This window comes from Solea senegalensis, linkage group LG19 (assembly GCF_019176455.1).
Source record: "Solea senegalensis isolate Sse05_10M linkage group LG19, IFAPA_SoseM_1, whole genome shotgun sequence".
In the NCBI taxonomy this organism is placed as follows: domain Eukaryota; kingdom Metazoa; phylum Chordata; class Actinopteri; order Pleuronectiformes; family Soleidae; genus Solea; species Solea senegalensis.
In genome coordinates this window covers 13,679,873-13,691,403 of record NC_058038.1, presented here as the reverse complement: position 1 = coordinate 13,691,403, position 11,531 = coordinate 13,679,873, and the positions used below count along the sequence as shown (strand labels likewise).

The window sequence follows — 11,531 nt, the reverse complement described above, 5'->3', positions numbered from 1 at the left end:
GTTATCTGTGACGTAAGCGCTCGTCGCAGGCGTCTCTCCCGTTTCTCAGAATTGCACATCTTTGATTGACACCTGAGCTCGGCCAATGGGCGAGCGAGTTCGGCCTCACTTTGAGGGCGGGACACTGCCGCTGGACCAATCGCAGGCGCTCATATTGTTTTGACCTCTGTAACCGCATCACCGCCTACCTCGTGCCAATGGCGGAGGAAAACTATAAATAGAGGCGCCGCAGAGTGCGAACCGAGACGAAGTTGCAAAACTCCCGAGGTGGAGGGAGCTGCTCTGCAAGCCTGCTGACAGAAAGAGAAAAGAAGAATAAGAAAATAAAACGCCAAATAACCTTAAAAATAGAAACCGAAGTAAACCGTGAACGCCAATCCTCCGAAAATTACACGTACTGGAATACTTTTTTGTAATGTTGATATTATATTGTCTGTGAAGAAAGTATTTATACTTTTTTTTCTATTTGCACTGACTAACAGTACTTCAGAACTACTGAGAAACCTTTATTTTTTACAAAAAAGTAAGTACTGACCGCCGTCTCGTTTCTGTTGTAACATTATAGTCTAAAATGTGTTTGCTGTGGAGCTCTGTTCATATTTACTAAGCTGATTTGCTGCGTCAGCCCCGTTAAGTTAGGGAGGGGTGTGTATGTCTGTGTGTACTGTATGTGTTTGTAAAGGCTGAGGCACGTACGTGACGAAAAATGTTTGCTATGTGCTATTTTTTCTTCTTCTTACTTTAACTGAAAAAAGTAGTCCCACCGAGACCCGGAAGTCCATATGCTTCGGTCATGCACTCTCTTGAGCCCCTTTTAGTTGATAAATGTTATTTTCTCGTGTCTCTGTGTGTACATTTCTGTTGTTCGCAGTCCTAGAGTGAATTGTGTCACAACATGTCGTCGAAGCTTTTCTAAGCGATGAACTGGGACTTGTAGCCATGTCGTAACTGTCATGAATCTTCTACACGTTGCTGTGTTCGAGGAGGAGACTGTGCATATTGCAGCCTTTTTTTCTAATAATGATGACGTTTTTATTTATATTTGTTAACGTAGCTGTCTCATTTCAACGAGGGAGACGTGGCCGAAAAGCCTCACTATTTTCAATAGGGATAGAACAAACCCAGTTTAATTAAGGCGTCGATTTATAATATTTTTTTAAGATTTCAACGGTTAACTGGTTAACACAGCACAGCCTATCTTGAATTTGTGAAATGCCCTATCATCCAACACTTGGTCCAGTATTTATGGACCAAACATGGGGATTTACGTCCTATTTTTGTGTTGCTTATAAAGTAGGAAGCGATCTAGACATATCCAGCCCCAGTAACACGATTATCCGCTTTAAAGGAAGAAAAAACGTCACCAACTTATTGTCATTCACTATTGAGGAGACACTCCCTCTGTTTTTCCTATTCTTTTCTTGCCGTTTCTGTTAATTTAAAACAACAATCTCGCAGTGGTGCTCCTGTCTTTTGCTGTATGAAGTATTATGTAACCGGATTACCGAGTCCTTGTTAGGGGTTTATGCTTTTACAGTGTTTTCTTTATCACAGACAAGCGATTTATATGCACTGGTCAAAGTCGGAGGTCTGATCCCAGATCAGCTGGCTCTATGTAATCTTACATATATATATATATATATATATATATATATATATATATATATATATATATATATATATATATATATATGTGTGTGTGTGTATATATATATATATACATACATACATACACGGTGTTACTGTAAAACATCATCTGCCATATGAATCCCTGCTCATGAAATATGAGATCACAGCAAAGGGGACATAATAACATGTCTGTGTACCTCTTTTTTTTTGTCGAAAGAGATTAGATAAATCGGTTTTGATTATGATGCTCTTAAAGAATAATTAAATTTATTTATGCTGTTTTGAGAAGAATTCTTACAATTTGCTTTTCTCTTCCAACTGTTGCAGGAAACAATTATCACACCCTTTGGAAGGACACCATTTCTACGCAACCAGCACTTTTGATTTTGAGCCTGTTTCATCTGCGTTCTATTTGCTTCTGCCATCTGCCTGGAGAGCATCTGTGTTGCCAACCACGGATAAACAAAGAAGAACTAGTGGACACATTCAAGGTCATACTCACCTGTTCTCCACACACCTGGTATTCTTCAGCAGTTAGCTATGCAGCTTGAGATCCAAGTAGCTCTCAACTTCATTATCTCATACCTGTATAACAAGCTGCCAAGGCGACGGGTCAACATTTTTGGCGAGGAGCTAGAGCGCCAGTTGAAGCAGAAGTATGAGGGACACTGGTACCCAGACAAGCCATATAAAGGTTCAGGATTCAGATGCATTCATGTAGGAGAGAAGGTGGATCCTGTGGTGGAGAAGGCTGCTAAGGAGAGCGGGCTTGACATTGAAGATGTCCGCAACAACCTGCCCCAGGACCTCAGCGTGTGGATTGACCCATTTGAGGTGTCCTACCAGATTGGAGAGAAAGGGCCTGTGAAAGTGCTATATGTTGATGACACCAATGATGGTGGAGCTAGTAATGGTGGGCTTGATCTTGACAAGGAGATCAAGAACAGCTTCAATCCTGATGCACAGGTCTTCATGCCCATCACTGAGCCTTTGAATCCCTCTCCAGGCTCGAGCTCGCCCTCTCCTCCCTTCGGCCACTCGGCAGCAGTTAGTCCCACCTTTATGCCACGCTCCACACAGCCGTTAACCTTCACAACAGCCACCTTTGCTGCCACGAAGTTTGGCTCTACTAAGATGAAGAGCAGTGGACGCAACAACAACAACAACAACGGCTGCAGTACTACTGCAAACAAGGTGGCACGCACCTCTCCCACCAACCTCGGCCTGAATGTGAACAGTCTCCTAAAACAGAAAGCCATCTCCACCTCCATGCACTCGCTGTACGGGTTGGGCCTCGGAGCACAGCAGCAGCTTCATCAGAAGCCTTCGGCTCTTTCTCCCAATGCTAAAGAGTTTGTGTTCCCCAGCCTGCAGGGCCAGAGCAGCCAGAGTGCTCTCTTTCCCGGGGACAGCTCACTCAGCCTCAGCCCCCTGCAGTACAACAATGCCTTTGACATGTTTGCGGCCTATGGTGGCCTTAACGACAAGTCCCTTATGGATGGCTTGAATTTCAGCTTGAACAACATGCAGTATTCTAACCAGCAATTCCAGCCAGTTATGGCCAACTAGTACATGCAAAGGTACTACATAAGCTACTACTTTACATAGAAACGACCAGAGATGATGTGAGGGTGGAAACGAACACAAATACACATTTTGAAAATGAAAAAAAAAAAAAAAGCGTTAACAAGAAAAGAATATCAAGGATAAGAGGAAAAGGTGACTTGTTAACGGTTAGCTCCATGTTACAAGTCTCAAAGCATGAGCCCGAGGGTGAATTACTTTGCCCCCTTGAGTTATACTTATTTTTGTTTTTCTTAAAAATGAAGCTTGTAGTACAAGATGTCCAAGCTTGGTTACCTAAACCTCAACATGCATCATTGTCATTTCTTTTGCCAACCAAGCACAAAATATTTTTTTTATGTGACTGTTTCAAGATACTTAAAAAAAGACAAAAAAAAAAAACAAACAAACAAAAACACCACAAGTCATGGCCTCTTTCAGTATTTAAACAAAACTGGACATTGCCAGTTTTCAAGAAATTGGCAAAAATAAGTGGGATTTCCTGGTCTTTTTTCTAATTGTATAATTTAATTTAGTACAGAGTTTGTAAAATATCAGAGTATCTATTGTTTCTACGACATGGTATTGCATTTATATCTTTTTACTACTCCAGTGATCTGTGATGGCTGCAGCAACTTTATGTTTTCTTTTTATTGAAATTATAAAATGAATCATCTTTAAAAAAACAAAACAAAAAAAAAAACATTGACTATTCTAAAGATTGTGTACAGAATATTCCATAGTGGTGGGATTTAAGAATATTTGCTTTTTTGAAAAACATAAGAGTTGTATTTTCTGTTAAGAGTTTAAAGATTTTTGCTATATTATGGACAAAATGTAATCGTATATTAATTTTGTACCTACATTGTGCAATACTTGATAAAACAAACGGTATAACAAAGTATTCTGAGTCAGTGTCTTACATGTTAAGAGGGACTGATAGTTTATTAAGTTTGTATTAAAAAGGCTTAAAAATGATTTCACTTGTTCTGTTTGTCATTGGTTGTCGTGGTTGGTCTGATGTTTACTGGTAAAAGTATTTTAAAGAACTTTATGCTGAGTAATATAGTGTTTTCTAACATGATGGGGCAAGTACATTGTTCTGTGCTAAATTCAGGAGAATCAGGTTTTTCTGGAGTATGCTCAAATGCATTTCAATTCACCTTTGCCGTTGGTATATCAGTAGCGAACAGTTAAAATGTTAATTATATAAGGATTAGTGTCAGAGTGGTTTCAGGTTCAGTTTCTTAAATTACTGAAAAGTGATGTTGCAACACATTTCTTTTTCCCCCTTGTCAGTAACCCACATATCTCAGCCCACAAGTGTCGCCACAAGCTCTCGGCTTCATTTGATCACACTGCTCAGCATGTGTTAAACAGTTGCTTTTGACCAAGTGTCATTACACATATGGATGCTGGCAGTGCTGTAATGTCAAATCTGATAACCTCCCGAATAATGAGAACCCGGCCTCATATGTACGACATGACCGACCGACAGCAAAGCTATTAAACAAATTTCAGAGGCATAATGTACATGGCAGAAATCATGTAGTGCATCTGGAGAAGACGGATGTCTAAAGAAAACAGTGCCATTATGTTTAAGGGAATCTAATATAATCATCTGCATAATTAGGCTATCTAACTTGACGAGAAATGGGTCAGATTGACAGCCTCTTAGGTGGAAATCTAAATACTCCACGTCGCTGTTCTTCTGCACTCTGACCTGCGGTCAGAATAAAAATGCCCCTCCTCCTGTTCAATCGGCAGAGACATTATCTGTAATAATAAAGCAAGTCATGCTGCACTGAACAGGGTGTTGGAACATGTGCATGAGTGAGTAACTGAGTGCCAAGCTGGTCAGTTACATTTCACCCAGTGTACGCGAGGTTGTGGCCTGTTAATGGATAACTGGCCCGTGTTTTATTTGTTTTTTTAACGAAGGGGAGAAGGAGATCCAAATGTGCAGACGGTCAGAGAGTATTGACAGAATGGAGAAGTCGTTAAACCATCTTAACTTTCTGAATATGCAATAATTGAGCTGATTAATGTAGTAAATGTAGTAAATGGTGGCAAATGTAACTGTCGGGTCTGTAGCTTAAGAAATAACACTGAGGTTTGAGTACTGAAGTCGAGAGCCATGCTGTGTTACTCATGAGAGGCTGTTGGGCTGAATCATGCCAGTGCTGGTTGACTAAAATCACACTGACCCTGCTGGTGTCTCATGTTCCCTCTGGAAATGGCTCACCATCACTTGTCTGTCTGCCCGTCCCCTGATACGCTTTGGGCTTGATGGGCTGTGTTACCGAGTCTGATGGGAGTGAGTGTGTGTGTTTATCCTGAATGCATATACGATACCTTTGATGGATTGACATTTCCTTTTACACGCATGGATCCACCGCCCTATTTATCTAGGTTCCCTTGAATCGACGAGACATCTGCAATTGCGGCTTTCCACAATATCTTATCACACTATTATTATTATCGTCCTTGGAATATTAAAAAGGTTATGTCACCTTTCAATTATAAGGAAACTTTGTTTCTTCAAATCCACCAAAGCATTTGTTACTAGGAAGGCTGATGATGAGTGATGGTATTTATTTTATAATAAGTAATAATATGTTAAAAAAGTAGGCAGCATTTTTCTCCAGAGGGCTTGTTTTGCAGTTATTTGCAGTAACTATTGATGCTGTACTTCAATAGCATATTAGAAAGGTTAAGTATAGCAATATTATATTTATAAACACTTATATATATAACACATAATGTGAATTTGAATGATTTAGGTGTTTTGAACACAATTAACAGGTTCCTTTAAATTTCTCAAAGCTGCAAAACTCAGTCTATAATTAACATTTTGCCATGTAATGTAATGTTTTTGGCCATACTTCCCATCTCCACGCTGGAAAGATGGCGGCAGGAGAGAGACATGTGGAGGACACGAATGCCTTAACAGTGAGACGAAGCTGAGAGTGCGATCGGGAAAGAAAAGAAAACCAACGAGCGACGCAGGCTTGATGAAAAGCAGAGGGAATACGAGAAGCATTGCGCAATGAGAGGGGAAGAGTGAGAATGAAACACTGCCATTGCCATTATAGGAACTAATCTGGTGCCAAGCGCCACCCTTAGTACCCCCCTCGCCTGTCATAAAAACAGGTGGTGCTCAACTCAGCTGGTACCAGCCAGGCGACAGGACCGTATGGTAATGTCACCGTCCTCAGCAAAAAAAAAAAAAAACAGTTAATGGCTTTTCAGTCCCTTGCCTGAGTCCAACCCCTCACCCCATCTATTTCTGGAAGCATGCTGGAGCTGATTGAGCAACGATAAGCCGCGGGGAGTTGTGCTTTCCTCTGAGCACTACTTCATTACACTTTATCGTTTTTCTCACAGGAGGAACGCGCGGGATTTAGAGCCAACATGGATGCCGTCACTGAGTCTGACAACTTATACGAAAAGAAAAATGTTTTAACAAAAAGGTGTGACAGTTGAGACTCCTTAAAAATCTCGCCTCGAGCTCACATTAAGGTGAAGGGTAACATGTGTTGACTGCACTCACTGTGGAAGCTTAAGTGACTATCAAGGGTATTGACACAGTTGCTCACACCCATTTGGAATACATGAGCTGTTGCTGGTAGGCAGACAAGACTCCGTTTACATTATTTAGAACGTGTTCCTGTGCTCGGCGTGCAGCGGCAGACTGGCTTGTGCTTGTTATGTGCATGTATGGATCTTAATCTCTTTTCGTAGTATTTGACTTCCCCCTCGTGTGGACACATAATGTACAGAAATGTTGATAGTGGGAGTTGTCCTTTTCACACTGATATCCTCAGCAGACGCTCGTGCACCCAGCCCTTTAAACTGCGGCTGCTCTTATCTGCAGAGGGAAACCAAACACAAACACAGTGTGGGGCCTCCCTCCTCCCTCCCCACTCAGTTTCCATTGCCATCTGTCACACCACACCCTTACCTGCCCCTTTCATACGTGGAAGGAGAAGGGTGGGGGATAAAAAACTAGCAAAATTGGATCATTGCCAGTGTGTAAATCTGCTTTGTCGGTGTGTGATTTTTCTGTTTTATCGTATCACACAACTGTTATGCTGGATTTAGTTGTGATCACGTCTCTGATCACTGCTGCGTAGTCTGTCACAGCACACCACATCTCTAAATGAGCTGGATTTAGAAATACACATTTTGTTTCATCTTAAAAAACAAACAAAAAAAAAATACACACATACAGCATCTCAATATGTCCTGGATATAGTAGCTGTGTTTCTGGAGGGACTTTGTTATTCTAACCAACACGCAAGCTTTTCTCTCCACAGTCGTGAGGAATTGAGCAGCTTCCAACAGTGTCCAAGCGACATGAATCAGACTCATCTTGTCAAGTGGAGATTAATCAGCGTGGTGCAATCTGCAGATCTGTGGCATTGGAAGTGATGGTGAAGCAGGGGCAGGTATGGAGGGTGGACTGGACACCTGCTATTCATCACCTTGTAGTTTGTTTTCAAGTGACAGAGAGAGATAGGGGGGGTTACTATAGCAACAAAGCAAGCTTTTCATGTTCCTAAGGGCCCGCACACATGAGAATGAGTTTAAGGGAATCCGCAAGTTCTGTGTCATTTTGGCTTTTTATCTACACAGAACCGGCGTTTTGTGAGTCCAAAAATCCTATTACACAAATATTATTATACTACTATGGGAGAACGATGATGTCATAACAATAACTGTCTTTTGCTCCTGCATTCGCTGTCGCTACTTTTGTCGTCTTCTTCCTCTGGCATTTGGAGGCCTATTTGCTTAATGATATCTTTTATTTTCTTTCCCTAAGTCGTCCTGGCGTAGTTAATTCTGTCTCTGTGATTATATATATTGTAATGTATATTTACTTACTAATACTGTGGCATTGTTACAGCGCCATGCACAGGCCTGGCATATGTACTACAGCGTTTAGATGTTTACCGGGGTCGGGGTTACGTGTGGATGAAAAGGTTTGTTGAAAGGGAACCTAACTCTTTTAAGAACGAGAAAGAAAGAGATTGGATATATATATATATATATATATCCAATATATATATATATATATACACACATAAAATATATAGCACTTTCATGATTAACATTTAGCCTGGTTGATGAATGGCCATGGAGCTTCTGACTTGTACCTTGCAGTCATTTCTTTCTTTAACTGTGAGTTTCAGTGCAGGTGCATATTTTCAGGCTCTAAAAGGAAACTTTTTTTTTCCCCTGTCTGTTTAAAATGTGTGAGAGTAGGATTGTTGGCAAACACAGCTCGTACACACATAGATCAGTGGGACAGGAAGGGAAAACATGCAGGGATAAAGCCATCTCTGTATCATTTGCTGGTTGCAGTGCGGGGCAGTGATCGTATTTCAGTGTTGGTTCTGTGTCCTCAAGAAGTGCAACGTGAGGTCAGCCTTAGGGGGAACGAGTGGTCAAAAGAACGAGTTAGTTAACAGCGTGGTGAATTGGATTGCACGTATGTGACTGTAAGTAAAACAGTACCTCAAGAATTTACTATTTTCTGAGAAGAGTTTTCATGTGACAGCAGTTGGTAGCTGGGCCTCTCCTCTCTAAGTGAACCTGTTCAGACATTGCCAGGAAACGTCTCCACAGCTGGAATAGCAATGACTGAGTAAGGACTCTGGAATTTCAACCATCCCACTAATAAGGCGACGTGCTCACCTAAACACACACTTTTCCCATTGCACTTTCTCAGTCATTACTGCTTTGAAAATAAGCAAGCCCAAATTCAAACACAATAAAGTCAGATGCTATTTCTCATTTTACCCCTTACCACTTCAGTCCTTCAGTTAAAATCTAGCCCTACAAAATGAGACAACACTTCAAAAAAGACAAGAACATGACCCATAATCACGTATTGTTGGCTGTTGTTATATTTCTATCGTGGACTGTAGGCACTGGAGATTAGCGATTGATTAGCCATGTTGATGTTTTAAAAATGGAAGTGCATAGACATCGCCTGCATCCAGACTCCTCCATGGAAGATACCAGCTGTCAATCACACTGGTGTACACTCATATATCACATATTTACGTCTTTTTTTTATTTTAACTGGGCTAATTTTCCCACAGACGTTCTGTTTGCAACCAGCAAAGTCGTCCCCTGGTGGCTAATCAATGTATTCTTCAGCCAGCAAACATCAGAAGACTACGTCCATTTTATAAATATAGTCTATGGTCTGAAGCAAAGTGGTCATAATTTGTCCTAAACGCCTGGAAATACTGGTGTCACAGTTGATGGTATGTACAAAAGACTTTTAACAATGACGGTAATATGAGTTTCCTTAGATTTGGTTAATTATGGAATATTTCTTAGCTCAAATAAAAGAGTGCTACTGAAAAATCCTCATTTGGAACGGCTACTTATGGAAGGATAGGGCTGAGTTATGGTGGCAGGGGGGGAAATGGGATTGATCCTAAACCAGTTGAAGATGGTGTCGCTGAAATACTTTAGATAAAATATAGGTACATTAAAAAAACTTATTTTGCTTGGTGACTGTGATTGTTTTTGGTGGGTGGTTGACTGTTCTTCCATCGGCATGGACATGGCTCCACGGCTCCAGTTTGCCGGCTCTGCTGAAAACAGATGCCAGGAGAGTGGAAGGGAGCATCAGCGCTGAGTTTTTACAACAGTGAGGATAAAGCTGTGGAGAAAAAGACGAAAAACTGACGAGACTAAAGTTCCTCTTAAGCTTGACACAGCAGGGTGGGTGTGTACCTCTACGCAAAGGAGACTCGTCTTGTTTCCTTTTATTTACATGTATTTACATGATTTGAATCGGTAAATGTAAAGTGTTCCATTAGCAACTTCACCTCCACATCTGCTTTGTTTACATTTCCATGTTCCCTTTATGTTACTTTCCATGAACCTGATGTTTGCACTGCTTAACACACAGCGACCTGAAGCCTCTGGTTTAACACCATATGGCAGAGCACGCACCACCATAGTATAAAGGTTTGACTCGAATTCAGTTTGTTCAAATGCAACACACCTGACGTTCGATTTCCACTGGAATCATAACATTTTTGCTTTTCACTGCCTGTAGCTTTGACTCAGAGTTCACCACAACTGTCAACCAGATGTTTTGGCTGCTCTCTATTGGAAAAAAGAATGTGCCTTCCTCTCCATTTCTTTGAACTGATCCGACTATTTTTCTCTTCCATTAGACCCTCAGTGATGATGGAATAAACAGACTTTGGTTTACATGTGAGGGGAAATGATTGATCTGCCTTCCAACTCAAGTGAGAAGTAAAACTTTGATCATATTTACTCACAGTACAGCTCAGTGTGTGCGCTGATCTATAAGGAATGTGGCGCACAACTGCTAATGAACATCACTGAAGCCAGACCTGGTGATTATGACTGAGTTTCCGCTACACATTCATAAATGTGTTTGGATCCGCACTCAGAAATCCTCTTTAATTTGACTTTCAAAATGAAATGTTTATATGAAGACAATTCAAATGCTTTTAGGGGTCAGATATAATCCAGTTATATTATCTAAAATCTAACAATAACCTACTTATGGTATTGGATTATATGCACTAAAAATAAACATTGATTCATAATTCCTGCATCTCCTAAAGGCCAGACCCATGCAGACTCATTTGATGATGAGTGGATTGGCCTCTACTGATTGATAAGTTAATGATTAATCATAAGTTAATCATGAATGTCATTATCTAAGGATTATCTAATGATCTTTGTTACGTATTATTACCAAATGAGTTCTTGCTGTTAAACCCAGTTTGGGCAGAGGACACATCCAAAACCACGGCTTAAAAAAAGCTGCTGATGCTTCTTCAGCAATAATCATTCCGCACATATGGAAAACTGGAGCATTACCACCTCATTAAACACACATACAAGTCACATAGGAAACAAATAAACTTTGGCTGTTTCTCAGTATCCATACTTTTGTGTACTTGTACGTTCAATGAAATCATTTATATTAAATTATTAGAAATATTATAATTCAGTGGAATAATAATAATTTTCATGCGTGGTACCTCATAATACAGTATCTTCATATTTGAAAGGTGTGAATGAACGGTTTGTTTCTGGCCATATGTTTTTGATAAAAAGATTGTCCTTGTGGCAGCTTTGTGCTTTTTAATGACACCGAGCTAAAATCAAATGGATTACTGATGTTTATTGGCAGGTTTTTGTTTTTTTTTCCATTGACAAAGAAAGTTGGATTTCAAAGCACGTTGGGAATTTCCTGCCAGACAAAGACATCTTTTAATATCATGTGGATATCATGTGGCAATAATAACATCTGTTTATGTGGTGTGTTGCCT

General features: G+C 40.4%; 1 protein-coding gene across 1 annotated transcript; it reads left to right on the top strand.

Moving 5' to 3' along the window:
* Positions 1–234: 234 nt before the first annotated feature.
* LOC122785745 (protein Tob1-like) lies at positions 235–4,170 on the top strand. Its single transcript, XM_044051673.1, has 2 exons — positions 235–523; positions 1,957–4,170. The coding sequence occupies exon 2, from the start codon at positions 2,170–2,172 to the stop codon at positions 3,196–3,198; it is 1,029 nt and encodes a 342-aa protein (XP_043907608.1). The 5' UTR covers positions 235–523; positions 1,957–2,169; the 3' UTR covers positions 3,199–4,170.
* The last annotated feature ends 7,361 nt before the right edge of the window (positions 4,171–11,531 follow it).

Bases quoted from the DNA above. Each gene is read 5' to 3' on its own strand.
- LOC122785745 (XM_044051673.1), top strand. From the start codon at position 2,170: ATGCAGCTTGAGATCCAAGTAGCTCTCAACTTCATTATCTCATACCTG.